The sequence below is a fragment of the Beta vulgaris genome, chromosome 7 (assembly GCF_026745355.1).
Source record: "Beta vulgaris subsp. vulgaris cultivar EL10 chromosome 7, EL10.2, whole genome shotgun sequence".
In the NCBI taxonomy this organism is placed as follows: Eukaryota; Viridiplantae; Streptophyta; class Magnoliopsida; order Caryophyllales; family Amaranthaceae; genus Beta; species Beta vulgaris.
In genome coordinates this window covers 34,980,432-34,993,317 of record NC_079208.1, presented here as the reverse complement: position 1 = coordinate 34,993,317, position 12,886 = coordinate 34,980,432, and the positions used below count along the sequence as shown (strand labels likewise).

The following is a 12,886-nucleotide window of genomic DNA, read 5'->3' as shown; positions in this document are numbered from 1 at the left end:
GGTTTTTTTTTTTGTTTGGATCACATAATTGCAACATATTTAAACACTTTTTTTTTTATCCCCTAAGTGTTAGTTTTTGGTATTTAGTTTGTTAGCAGGTTGTTTTTATTGTTGTTGTTGCTACTTGCTACTAAGTGGGTCTCTTTGTCTAGCTACCTGGTGTATTAACCTCTAAGTATGGTTGGACTTGAAGTCTTGCGGGATTCTTGTAAACTTTCTTCTATCATTATGCATCATTTGTATGAGTTAGATGAAAAGGACAAAGATGTGGAGGAGTTGTTTGTGAAATTTTGCAATCCAGAAGAAGTAATTCCATTTGTGTCTTTCCTTAAAGAAGAGGGAAATTATATGTTTAAGCAAAAATAGTAAATCACATGCTAAGTATGAGAAAGCTATCAAGACTTTGTGTGTTGCGGTTTCGACAATTTGTGACTTCAATCCGTGTGATGAAAATTCGCTCTTTAGAAAATTGGCTAATTCCCTTCATATGAATCTTGAAGTATGTGCGTTAAAATTAAATAAATTAGAAATTGCTATCGAGGTTTGCTCATTGATTTTGGGAGTGGATATGAAGAATGTGAAGGCATTTTTTAGAAGAGGGTTAGCATTAAAGAAATATGAGCAATTAGAATAGGCTCATGAGGATTTTTTTGACAGCTGAGGAGTTGGAACCAAATAATAAGTAAATAATCAGAGAAATTTCAAGTTTGGAACAAGCTATGGATCAAAATAATCACATCATGGGCCATGTTGCAAATGTTGGAGGAGATTCTATATTTAGGACTCAGGAGGATGGGAATCCAGAATTTCAAACTCAATGTGATTTCGAGGATTAAAAAGCAAACCATAGGTTGTAGGAGGTTTCAGTTGGTCATGGAAAGGTTGAGTATAAAGGAAAGACTCAAGGAAGTTGGTAATCCAGTTCCTAGAAAAGGTGACTATATGATGGTTGACACTGTGAAAATGTTCTCTAACAAAAGAAAGTCGTCCATAGCGTTTGTGTGTTTTTCACGCAGATACATACAAGTTATGAGAAAGGAAAGAAGTTATGTTCTATCAACCTCACTCATTGTTAGTTTTGAAGGTCCAAACCAACCAGCTATCTTAACAAAGCCATCCCTTAATCACAAAGTAGGGGAAACACATGTCTTTGAAAATGGTTTCCTTAAGAGTGAAAAGCCATCAAATGTTAATGTCCATCTCTTAGATTCAAAGATCGAGGTAAATGAACGAGAAAAGTCAATTGGCATAAAAGTTGTTCCTGCTAATGTATTGGAAAACGACAAGGATAGTGAAGATCTATGTAAGGAGATAGGAAAGAAGGAAGAAGCTCAGATCCATGACATGTCAGAAAAGATAAAGAGAAGGAGAATCAACAAAGTGGATAGCAAATGGAGAATGGATGGACAATTGGCAGGACTAGTGGATGCTCAAGGAAGAATCCATGTTGGCATACCGACTCGATGAACTGCTGATCAAAACCACCTCTAGTTCGAGAATTAGGAGAAGGAGAAGGAGAAGGAAGCCTGTCCAATTCTTGCTCCATGTTGGCTCAAAGAGGAAGTGTAGTTGTTGTCAAAAAAAAGAGGAAGTGTAGTTCCTTCCCTCATCAGATTCCGTCTATCATGTTATGAAGAAATATGTTAAGAGCTAGGGCTCTTTGTTCTTATTGTAAAGTCTTCCATTGTCAATGTGGTTGTATTTCGAGTCTTGTAACCCATGAAATGGTCGTAGGCCAAGAATAGTGGGGGTTTGTGTTGTTTTTCGTTAGTGTTTGTTCTTGTTACCAAAAAAAATGACCACCATTTTCCTTTGAAATTCACTATTTTTTTCTTCAATAAACACCACCCAGCCAGAGCTTATATCAAAAACTAAATCTCATTTCTTCAGGAAAAAAAAAAAACTAAATCTCAAAATATATGAGGACAAATGAAATCATTAAATCTTATTTTTCCAATTATATGAGTAACCAATTTATTCCCTACTCTAATAAATTGGATCCTGGGTAAGTTAGTGTTGCACTAAGGGTGTTAGAGTCTAATTGGCCCACAAATTATTCAAGCTCAGCTCGAAATTTTCTAGAGCTGAGCATATCAAAGTTCAATTTTGAAAAATTCGTGAACAAGCTCAAAATATATTTTAGCTAGGGCTGGCAATCCCTACCACAACCTAATAGCATAACACGGACCCGACTTGAAGTTACTGAGAGAAATCCGAGACGAACACGAATAACACGAAGTCAACTCGATTAATTACATTTATCATATTACGGAACTATTCCACTTTTTATATCATTTTTGATACATTTGGGACCAACCTGAAATCGACACAAAACCAAACACGAACACGACCCACTAACGCAAATTGCGAGCCCTAATTTTAGTTGTATAATTTTTCATATTATAAAAATTAAATAAAAAGACTAAAATTGTGCATAATATACTTGTGAAAAACTCAAAGTAGTCTTAAAGTTTTCTATAGAATATTTAATAAATTTTTTAACTCAAGTTATATTTTAAGGTAAATTGAATTAGAAAATTTAAGCTCGAAAAAGCTCAATGGTCAAATTCAAGTAAAAGTGTTACAAGTCGAGCGAGCGACCCCAGGCTTGATCTCGATTCGTTGATACCCCTAGTTGCGATTTTAAATTGCTTTTGTTGGTTTTTATATAAAGAGGGCATAAACCAATGATGGGGAGAGATCAATATTTGCCTTCCTTATTTCAGACCAAGTACCGATGGTGGCCCTTTTTCAATCCTAGCATGAAGGGTTCAAATGTACTCGAACTCAATCAAAGAGAAAAAGTCAAGGACAACAGGGAGGAAGAGCAGAGTAGTTATCCTCGTAGCGTGCGAAGGCTAATTCACATCAACGATTGTTGCCCAGTTGCCCTCTTTGATCTAATACTTTGCCTCACCAAGGCATAGGTTAAGAAAGTACAACGTACAGTCTGGACTCAGAAGAGTGTCCCTCTAAGAAGATGGATTCATTCCACTAAAAATACAGAAAACTGGTGTGCATGGCTTTTTCACTGTCATGTCTGCATCGTAAATAAAACTTGACAATGTTTCCGTGAGCACTCTTCTTTCAAGCTACCTGTATTTTCAATCTTTAAAACTTGTACATGAAGACCACTTAATGAGTCATAACAAATTTAATAATATTGAGCAGAGAGAAGATTGTACATTACAAGAGAGGTGCACTAAGATCGTCATCCACCTCATTATCTTGAGATCTCTTGAGTAGAATGAGCTGACGTCGCAAGTGCAATACCTGTGTCAATACCAACTTTCATGGATGAGAAATGCTACGGTAGGATAAATTTCAAAAAGGGAGGAGCAAAGAAGAATGGAAACTATGAGAGTAAGAGGAATCCAGATCCCTCCTCATGTGACCAGATTTAGAATGATACAATTCTTCCATTATCCTCATCTTTAATGAGAAAGCCAGATAAACTAAAGTTTCTAGTCTTTGTTCCCTGCTATTTTCCAATAATTCCAATAACTATGTAAATGAATAACTCCAGAATTTGTGAGACAAAAGCAAAAAGGCATAAAAAGAGTCAACTGCAATGATAACTCTTCAATGTTGAGCTTTTGACCTCTACAGTATGAGAGCCACATCTAAAAGACTCTTAACTAGTAATTCAATGAATTTTTCACAGAACAAATGGTGGGTCACAATGAAAAAAAAGAGTGAATCAAAAGATCAGATACTACCTCCTCCTTCAGTAAAGTAGGAAGATGTTCAGCTGAAACCAAGCGTGTCAATTCTTGCACAAGTACTTTATCCTTCAAACCAGACCATGTTTGCATTGGCAGTGCAAGCAAAAGTACAGTCAGAACATCATTTCCAGCAGGGTGCATTCCAGAACAATCACTTGGATCAAAGCAGCAATTAGATTGCTGTTGAGTTATGGGGACCAAGATTTGCAGTCCATGCTTACTTAAGCCATCTTTCACTGTTCCAGAGACAAGAGTTATGGGCTTGCCACCATCACCCCTTATCTGTTTCACACATGTTTTCTCACAACAAAATCCAGCAGAAGAGCCATGCTGACCAGTTAATAGCTCTGCTCCCTCACAACAAACAGCTGCAGCAACATCAGATAATTTTTTCTCATGACCCAACATGAAGCCATTTTTGGAGCACATATGTGTTGAAGATAGAAATTTAGTCACTTGTTTATAGAGACCTGTCTCCTGAACTTGTTTGAGTAGCTTCTCCTGTAAAAGGGATAAGTCACAGTTAATTAGTTTGGATCAGAAGGACAGCATTTTAAAGGGAATTACCTCTACTTTTGTGCATTGTGTATCCCTTAACTTTTAGATTATACAGAATACACGCAAATACATATTGTGCAGTTAGTTTATGTCAATTTGTGTTGATACGGCAGAAGAGGTGATAGTTATTTGACATAATCACATAGATACTCGTAAGAGTTTTATGTTAGTTTTATCATATTATACACAATGTTCGCAAAGTCATAACGACATGTCTAAAGCATTTAAAATAAAACAAGAAAAAAAAAATCTAAGTTTAAGGTAGATGTGTCACATAACTAACTAGGCAGCTGGACATTTCATTATCTGACAAACTGATAATAGCACATTACATTTGTAGATTCGTATTTCATAGTGCATAATCTATAAGTTTACACGTATATTGTGCACAAAGTTAGATGTCAAGGTAACGCATGGATTTTGGGAAGTATAAGGAGATCCAATGAAATTAAAGTTATAACTACAAACCTTCATCGCAAGCCTTCTCATCTCCTCCGGACTTAGACTTTGACCATCATCTTCATGCCTTCGAATTTCAGCCACCCACATAATAAAGTCCCTGAAGTTAGAAGGTAACGACATGCAAACAACAGTGATGGCCCCCTCAATGTCCTTCACATTTTCTGACTTCAAGAGAAGAGGTACATCCTCCATCAAGTACTTTGCTATACTAGTCCAGCTGTCATGCTTGCAGCTCTACAGCGGAATATATAAATGAGCAGGTTATATCTCTATTCAGGCAAAAGATACAAGTGCAACCATTATAGGTATGCGATATATAGACCCCAAGACCCGGATTTTTTTTTTGTAATAAGGGAACCCCGAGGAGAACTGTCTTTTGTTCTATCCAGACATATGCATCACTATTCAAGAAAGCTAATTCTTGTTTTTTCAAACCGTATTTCACGTGCATAATTAAGATACATCAAAACAAATGAGAAGACATAAGAAAAAACAATCTAATCCTTCAAGCAACAGCTTGGCCCTGCTTGTATCGAGGTGGAGCCCTTGATTTTGAAGAGAGTATTAGATGTAAGGTCTTGTAACCTTTGAAGAAGATTATGTTTGAGCAACTTGAGGTACTGGAGCATCAGGAGAAATGAGTGGTAAACCCCCCCCCCCAAAAGAATAAAGTAATTCTAATCAATGCATGTTTGGTAGTGTCTAAGAGCACGGCTAGTAATACGATTGCCGTAGAAGTGTAATAATTTGAAAGAGAAGGTTCCTCTGCACATCTGCCATGGGAGAGAGAAGGGACAATTGACAGCAACAACTTCCAGATCAGAAAAAAAAATTCCACACGAAGAACTATAGAACCCAGAAACGCACTGTATACGGCCTATAGTCTCAGGATAGAATTAAGTCTCATAGCGAACAGTCTTCCTTCTCAGTTTCAAAAAAACCTTCCTAAATAATCAGTTATCTGTTCTGTTAATGACAAAAGTTTTATTAGCACAGAGCTAGTTGCAATAACCATCAGTTCTACAAACTGTCAGCTTGCGATCATATGCATTGTACTCTAATAACATATATTCAACTTAATTCGGGTAAAATGAGAGAGCTTTCCAGTCAACCATCCCCACAACAAATTTTCACTGATGTTACAATCGCATCATGAAGAAATGATCCCAGGTTCAATCAACTTTGCAGAAATTTATCCAAACTAATCCATACTTAAGCATCTACAAGAGCTGATTACATGACATATACAACAGCCAGCATACCATACCAAAGTATAAAGAGATTCCCAGGTTCAATCAACTTTGCAGAAATTTTTAACCTACTCCATAGTTAAGCATCTATAAAATCTAATTAAGTGACATATTCAACAGCCAGCATACATACCAACGTATAAAGAAGTGCTGGCTCATGCTGCTGTCTCGAAATTAGCATGTACCTGGCAAACAGACACTAAAATAGGTAGAAGGAAAAATAACTCAAAGGAAAAAAAGCTGAAAAAGGAAGGATGCACTGACGTGCTTCTCTAGAGTTTTTAAAAATAGATTGAGGTACAAATAATAAGTATCTAATATTACTGGAACATAGTTCAAGGAGGATGATAATACATTATCTAGCAACCAACACAAGTATGGAAGGCAAACTAAGCATAAAACACTAAAGTTTTCCGTTCATTATCTTTAACCTCCTTTTCCAAATCAGCATTGAACAAATGATACGTAAACACATGCCTTAACACACAAATCTGCTAAGAACTAATATTGTAGGGGGAGGGTATTTTAGATATTATCTCTTTAGTTTACTTGGGGAATAAGTTGGGTAGTTTGCTAAGGGGAGTAGTATAAATATAGAGGAGTTAGAAGGGAAAAGGCATCTTGAAAATTGATAAGTTTAGTGAGAGAAATGATTACTTGGGAGAGCTCCAACCTCTCGAATGTTGGTTAGGTTGTAATTGGTGTTTTGCATCCATACAATCATATCTTAGTAGTTTTCTCTTTAAATATTCATTAGTAATTCTTCTTAATTTCTCTAAATTTGCTGTTACGCTGAGAAATTAGCTAAGAGTCATCTTGGTTCTTAGCAAAATCCAGCAACATTTACAATACAGTGGCATTCACGAGCACTTCAAAAAACAAAATCTCCAGTAGAGAGGAAAGCAAGCATGCGATAAAACTAAGAGGGGCTCAGCAATGCCGCCTCACCGTTGGCCGTTGAACCCCTCCCCCCCTCCCCCTCCCCCTTCTCCTTTTGGTTCCTTGTTCCTCGCCCTCTAGTTCTCAAGTAAACCACCGTTCTTCGGTCCGAGAAGTCGTCTTCTCCATCGTCTCGACTCTCAAATCTTCCTTGAGTTTGATAAGTGAAAGAGTAGACGTCAAATGGTCCATTGGTAATGGTGGTTAGTTCTTTGATTAGAATAAATTATGTTTTTTGTTTCACTATAGGTTTAGTTTTAACCAGTCCTAGTTTTTCTTGTTGTTCTGTTTATGGTAGTTTTTGGGGTTTATTAAATGTTGGAGGTGATAGGTGGGCAAAAGAAGGATCTAGTTTTCCTATGACAAGGAAAGATTTAGAAAATCAGGTCAATAGAAAAATCGCTCCCAGAGTTTGTCAAATCTTGGTAGGTATCACTCTAGGGGTCCAAGTATTGGAGAAAAAGAAAGGCGATTCACAATTTTTTTTACAAATTATATATGTTGTGCTTCGATCTTCTATACTAGGGATTGCGAGTTTGGGATCTGGGCGATGAATATCAACTCACCCTCAAGTTCATGTGATGGCGTTAGGAGTCGTCACACTTCAAAAATGCATCTTGTGGAAAGCCCTCCAATTTGTTTTGGTGCAAGTTTCGGCCTCCACATATATTGAGTTTCAGCTTCATGTGGAGAAACTCAAGAAACCCTTTGCGCAGGATCTCAAGTCAAAAAGGAAGTGCCTTCTTTGTTAGTTCAATATGTAGAATCCACAAAGATTTCTTTTTTCACGGTCCTTGGGATCTATCTTGTGAAAATATGATTCTACAAGATGAGGGTCGTAATCTATCTTTAAAGATCGTCTTTGTTTAGAATCTCAACAGTCTCCACCACACTCCATGACCTACATCATGTCTTTTTCAACAATACCTACAACTCAACCCCACCAAAAATCACCCAAGAGGAGTTTCATTTGGGACCGGTAAGGTACAAGATCGTTTACGTCTTGTTGGTTTTATTTTATATGGTATGTAAGAGCTAGTAAAGCTCAGCTTAGTGTTAGTTTATTTTCTGTTTATCGTTTGGATGTACTAAGGTAACAAGATCGTTTACGTCTTGTTGGTTTTATTTTATATGGTATGTAAGAGCTAGTAAAGCTCAGCTTAGTGTTAGTTTATTTTCTGTTTATCGTTTGGATGTACTATCCCTGATTTGTAATTCGTGTTTTAATAAATTTAAGTAAAATTTTCCGATATCAAAAAACTAATACAAAATAGTCATACAATACACTTGCATCTTTTTAGTTTGAAGATCTACTTCAATGAAATTACGTGCTACCCCTATGTCTGTAATGAAAAATGATCAACCACTACCTCTTGCTATATAGTCAATAAGAAGACTTTAGTCAGACCCCTTGACAAATACATCAAAAAATTCAATTGGAGAATGCCATGCATTGAAATAGTTGTAATGCACACAGTTTCATTCTTACAACTCCCTAGAGCAGTTCCCCTATGTAAGTTGTTTTTTCCCCTTCTTTTCTTATTATGTGCTGTTTTCTTCTTTCTTTTGTTGTTTTGAGGGAAGAGCACAAGTCATCATATCATTAGACAAATTCTTTGATATACCGGTCACCAACAACAACCACTACAAGATGATATGAACAGTCACAAGATGACCAAAGGGGAACCCTGAGGCCCAAGGCATCATCCAGGAAAAAGAATCGTGAATCTACAATCGATGGAGTGTTCTTTTCACCTAAACTTGGGCAGCCCTTATCATAGCTTTTTTGAACTTGGTGGAACTTAGAAATAAGTTCTTTTAAGGTATAAATGTTAGAGCCAAGTTCAAAACACAACCAAAAGAAGTTCAAATAAGTTCCAGCAAGGCCATGTTTTTAAACCTCAAAAGTTGCTTTAATATACGATAAGAGTTAGGTTACAACAGCAAGATATTGATCAGTAAAATCGGTTTTCATCAACAGTAAAATTGATATTAATTAGTAGTACCATATAAGAATTAAAAAAAAAAATGATAAAATTTATATTCAGTGGTTCAGTCATGGCATATAAGAAAAATTACTGAGAATCGATTTAAGATAAAAAATAGTTTAGAAAAATAACAATCTGGTGAGGACATGGCCTAAGTTCTAATAATTTCAGATGGTAATTCGGGTGAAAATAACACATCCTATCAAAGACAAAACTATTCTTAGTATTACAAGCTTGGAACAGGGGGCGCAAACAAATACCTACCCTCTGTGCTCATCAGTTGCTTCCACAACTGTATCCATGGCTTCCCAAAGAAGAGATAAAGGGACCCAATGAGGGGGATATTTAAAACGTGCAACATCTAGGACCAATGCCATGTCCTTTCCAGCATGATAACCACCAATAGGAGAGAAGTGACCAGACCCAGTCTGAGATTGCAGTACAAAAGAATAAGATCAATTATATCTATACACCCGAAATAGTAAATGAAGAAAAAAGGATGCCTCAGCAAGTTGTGTAATAACAATATAGAGGCTATTTCATTTAAAAAAGAAACCAAAAAGGAAAAAGGAACAAAATTTTCTGCAAATCAAATTCAGTAAGTGATAACTCACAAGAAATCTTGAGTGAGATAGCCTAGAGGTTAACTCTTCTAAACTTTATCCCATTGGATCATTCTTTTCCTCATCTGCCTTTTCCTTTTCTCCTATAATCCTACTACTTCTTTTATTTTCTTAATTTCTACTTGTGACATTCAATTTTGTCATAGATTGATTCAGACTATATAAAGGGCTTCATAAGTGAACAGGTAAGGGACAAAGATCGGCTAACAGAAGCATCCCAAGAAAGTCGTGCGATACTGACAGCAGTCTTTTACAGAAATAGAAAAACAACGAGCATTATACCAAGTTTCACTTCATTTATACTCATTGAAACCTTAAATTGGATAAACACAAGAGTGTATATAACAACTCCTCAGTATAGATCCTGCATATTAACATAACACTTGCCACTGCATTAGCATTTTTTAAAGTAGATGTAGACAAGCATACTTTGAGTTCAGTGATACCTGTTTGAAAACCCCTCTATGGTAGGATGAGATGACATGACACTGATCTGACATGGAACATGTCTTGATGTGAGTCCTAAACTCATTAATAGAACTCTCATGACTGCGGAAAGCCTGAACATTTGCACCAGCGCAGTGAGCCAAACAAGTCAGTTTCCCAAAGGAAATTCCTTTAGATTTAACTTTTTCTAGAGGTTCACAGCAGTCTAGCATAGATTCATCAAACCACCTCCATGGCCCTGACGAAGAAATTACATGGCAATTAGAGATTTGAATATATGAAACTAAACCAAAAAGTTTAAATATCGGAGCTTCATTTAATTAATGAAATATTGACAAATAAGTTGGACTTTCTAGTCTAGTACACATGATTTTCCCTCAAAAGACATACTTCCTCCGTTCTAAAATATGTGCAACACTTAACATTTCCAGAAATTTCAAAATAAATGCAACGTTACTTCATTTGGCGTTTGAGTTCTCTCTATCTCTCTTCATCACATGGGTCCCCTTTTTATTTCTCTCTATCTCTCGCCTCTCTTTGGTTCTTGTGTCTCCCCTCCATGATGCACTTATTTTAGAACAAAGTATATTTCTTATGATAGACAATCTAAAGCTTCATGTCTGGATTAAATTCAAATAAAGTGACCAAGCAAAATAAGAAGCATATTTTGTATCCAAAAGTTCATGTGGAAATGACCAGATTTTGAACTACAGAGTGCTTTTCAGCTATTTGCTCAGCTAGAAACAATATCATACTTCATTTCTTCATGATGATGCTTGTCTAAACCCATAGAGAAACTGAAGAAGAGACATCATGTAAAAAAAAAATTTAACCAGCTTCTACTAGTGCATTATTGGTTTTTACATCAACTTCTAAGCCTTAATTTAGGGTTTTATTGTCTATCTCTTCACATGTTTGATGATGCTCAAAAAGGCTCTAGCACACTAATGCCAATATTGTTCAATATCATAGATTTATAATCTATCTAAAGTGTTCAACTTACTTGATGGATGCACTTATTTCTGATTTCTTACTATTACTCTCCACATAAATCTTCTCATACTTTTGACCTTAATTTCATATTTCTTAGAACCCAAAGGCCACCTCAAGCTAAAATAAGATTATAGAACTCAAATCATCACTCTTTTGCCTATCCATCCAATCACATCTCCTTACCTCATGATCTGACTTCCTACATCTGACTAGATCTTCCTTTTTCTCGTCAATATTCGCAATCACTGCATACAGCAACATCATGAAACAAATACACATTCAAACTACCATATGATTTTCCTCATTCTAAAATTGACATCTTCTCATAAAAGTTTGAAGTAACTTACCATTTTACTGTGCCTTTATATGTTGATGGCTTGTTGCCTCTAAAAGTATTTCAGATTTTACACATTTGAAAACTATTTTCATTCATTTCATAGAAACGTGAAAACCCAAAAAGAACACCAATAACAAGAAGAACCTATTAGCGACGTAGAGGACACGAGAGAGTAAGACTACGTAACTACAATAAATTTAATCAAATTGGAATCAATTGTTTAAAACATTTGCAAGAAAACACTTTTAGATGGACCTTCCTTTCTCAGTGACACCAAACTCAAAACAATTCTCAAAAACACCCATAAGTAATATCTATTCTCGGTAGTACCATTACAATTTTTTGTCTGAAAAAAATTAATTAATGTTAATTAAAGATTAAAGAATGTTAATTTACGTAAATTACAAGGTAAAATCTTTTTCTCTAAAAGTATTGTAAGCTTTGATTGATTTTATGTACGAAACAAAAGAAATTAGAGGAGTCTTTGCTATTTGCTTTCTACCAAACATCTTCCAATTTAAGTTAATTACCATTCACAACATTTTCAAATATTTTCAGACAAAATATGCAAATGGGTGTTTTTGAGAATAAGAATTACCTATGGGTGTTTTTGAGTAGCTTGTTTTGAGTAAAGGATGTTGCCGATAATTGAAGCCCACTCAGGGGTGTTTTCGAGCAAATATTCCAAAAAGTTTTGCACCTTTCCAAGTCCTCCCAGGATCAATGGCGAGTGCATTCAATACCATCGAAAGGCTTGCTAATCCACAATACGCAGGCTCTGACTGGGTTTGGAAGTGTGTAATCAATTTGAAGAAACCTTCCATGGTTCCATCTCGAAAAGCTTCCATGAAAAGCTTCTGCAATGCCAAACGAGATATTTGGTTTTCTAAATGTACGAAGGTAATCATTTCGAAAGCAATTATGATCATGAACTGATACAAAAATCATCCAACTTTACTTTCAATCATCACAATTATATGCGAAATTAATCAAACTAAGAAGATGATCCAAATTTAAACATAATCCAGTTACAAGCATAGGATTCTGATCCATATATCGACATAAACAAAGGCGTGTATCAATTTATGCATTAATTTCGACGAATTAAACTCAAATTAGCTCTAATTAAAAGCAAAATGAAGAATTTCGGAATGAGTAAAGAACCTAACCTTGCCTTCAATGGAAGCAAAATCAAAGGCAGGGGGTGATGGAAGGACCCGACGATATAATCCGGGCGTCGCCATTAATGTTGCTTTGGAGATCGCACTCTCTCTCCCTCACTAGGGTTTAATGCGGGTTTAAGAACAACTGAGAAAGTGAGAAGGAAAAAAAAACTGCCAAATTAATCGTTTCGAATATACTAGCTTAATTTTGGAATCTGGTAGGGCCTGTTGTTGAGGCTTCATTTCCCAAGGTTGCTGTTATAACGGATGTAAGAGAGAAACAAATTATGAATGCAAAAAACGATAAAATCAGACACCAGATTTACGTGGTTCACCAATTTGGCTACATCCACGGCAGAGAGAGGGAGAATATTTTATTATGTGAGGAAAACCAGACTACA

The 12,886-nt window shown here is 35.9% G+C and overlaps 1 protein-coding gene across 9 annotated transcripts; it reads right to left on the bottom strand.

The window, feature by feature from the left end:
• Nucleotides 1-2,508: 2,508 nt before the first annotated feature.
• On the bottom strand, nt 2,509-12,651 carry LOC104899195 (glutathione gamma-glutamylcysteinyltransferase 1). Of its 9 annotated transcripts, none has more exons than XM_010686336.4 (9): nt 12,492-12,651; nt 12,023-12,179; nt 9,992-10,230; nt 9,187-9,350; nt 6,129-6,180; nt 4,752-4,979; nt 3,720-4,226; nt 3,186-3,273; nt 2,509-3,096 (listed from the first exon to the last, which is right to left on the bottom strand). In XM_010686336.4, exons 1-8 carry the CDS (start codon nt 12,564-12,566, stop codon nt 3,187-3,189), a joined length of 1,509 nt encoding a protein of 502 aa, XP_010684638.1. In that variant the 5' UTR covers nt 12,567-12,651; the 3' UTR covers nt 2,509-3,096; nt 3,186. The 9 variants fall into 9 exon arrangements, with proteins under 9 accessions (XP_010684638.1, XP_019106409.1, XP_010684639.1 ...); XM_019250864.3 differs by having other exon boundaries at nt 3,191-3,273; XM_010686337.4 differs by having other exon boundaries at nt 2,509-3,273; nt 3,720-4,093; nt 4,196-4,226.
• Nucleotides 12,652-12,886: the final 235 nt, after the last annotated feature.

Coding starts and splice junctions, on each gene's coding strand:
- LOC104899195 (XM_010686336.4), bottom strand. CDS start 12,566: ATGGCGACGCCCGGATTATATCGTCGGGTCCTTCCATCACCCCCTGCC. Junction 10,231..12,022: donor TCCTGGGAGGACTTGGAAAG/GTGCAAAACTTT, acceptor TTTCTTCGTCAG/GGCCATGGAGGTGGTTTGAT. Junction 4,227..4,751: donor TGAGAAGGCTTGCGATGAAG/GTTTGTAGTTAT, acceptor TCCCTTTTACAG/GAGAAGCTACTCAAACAAGT.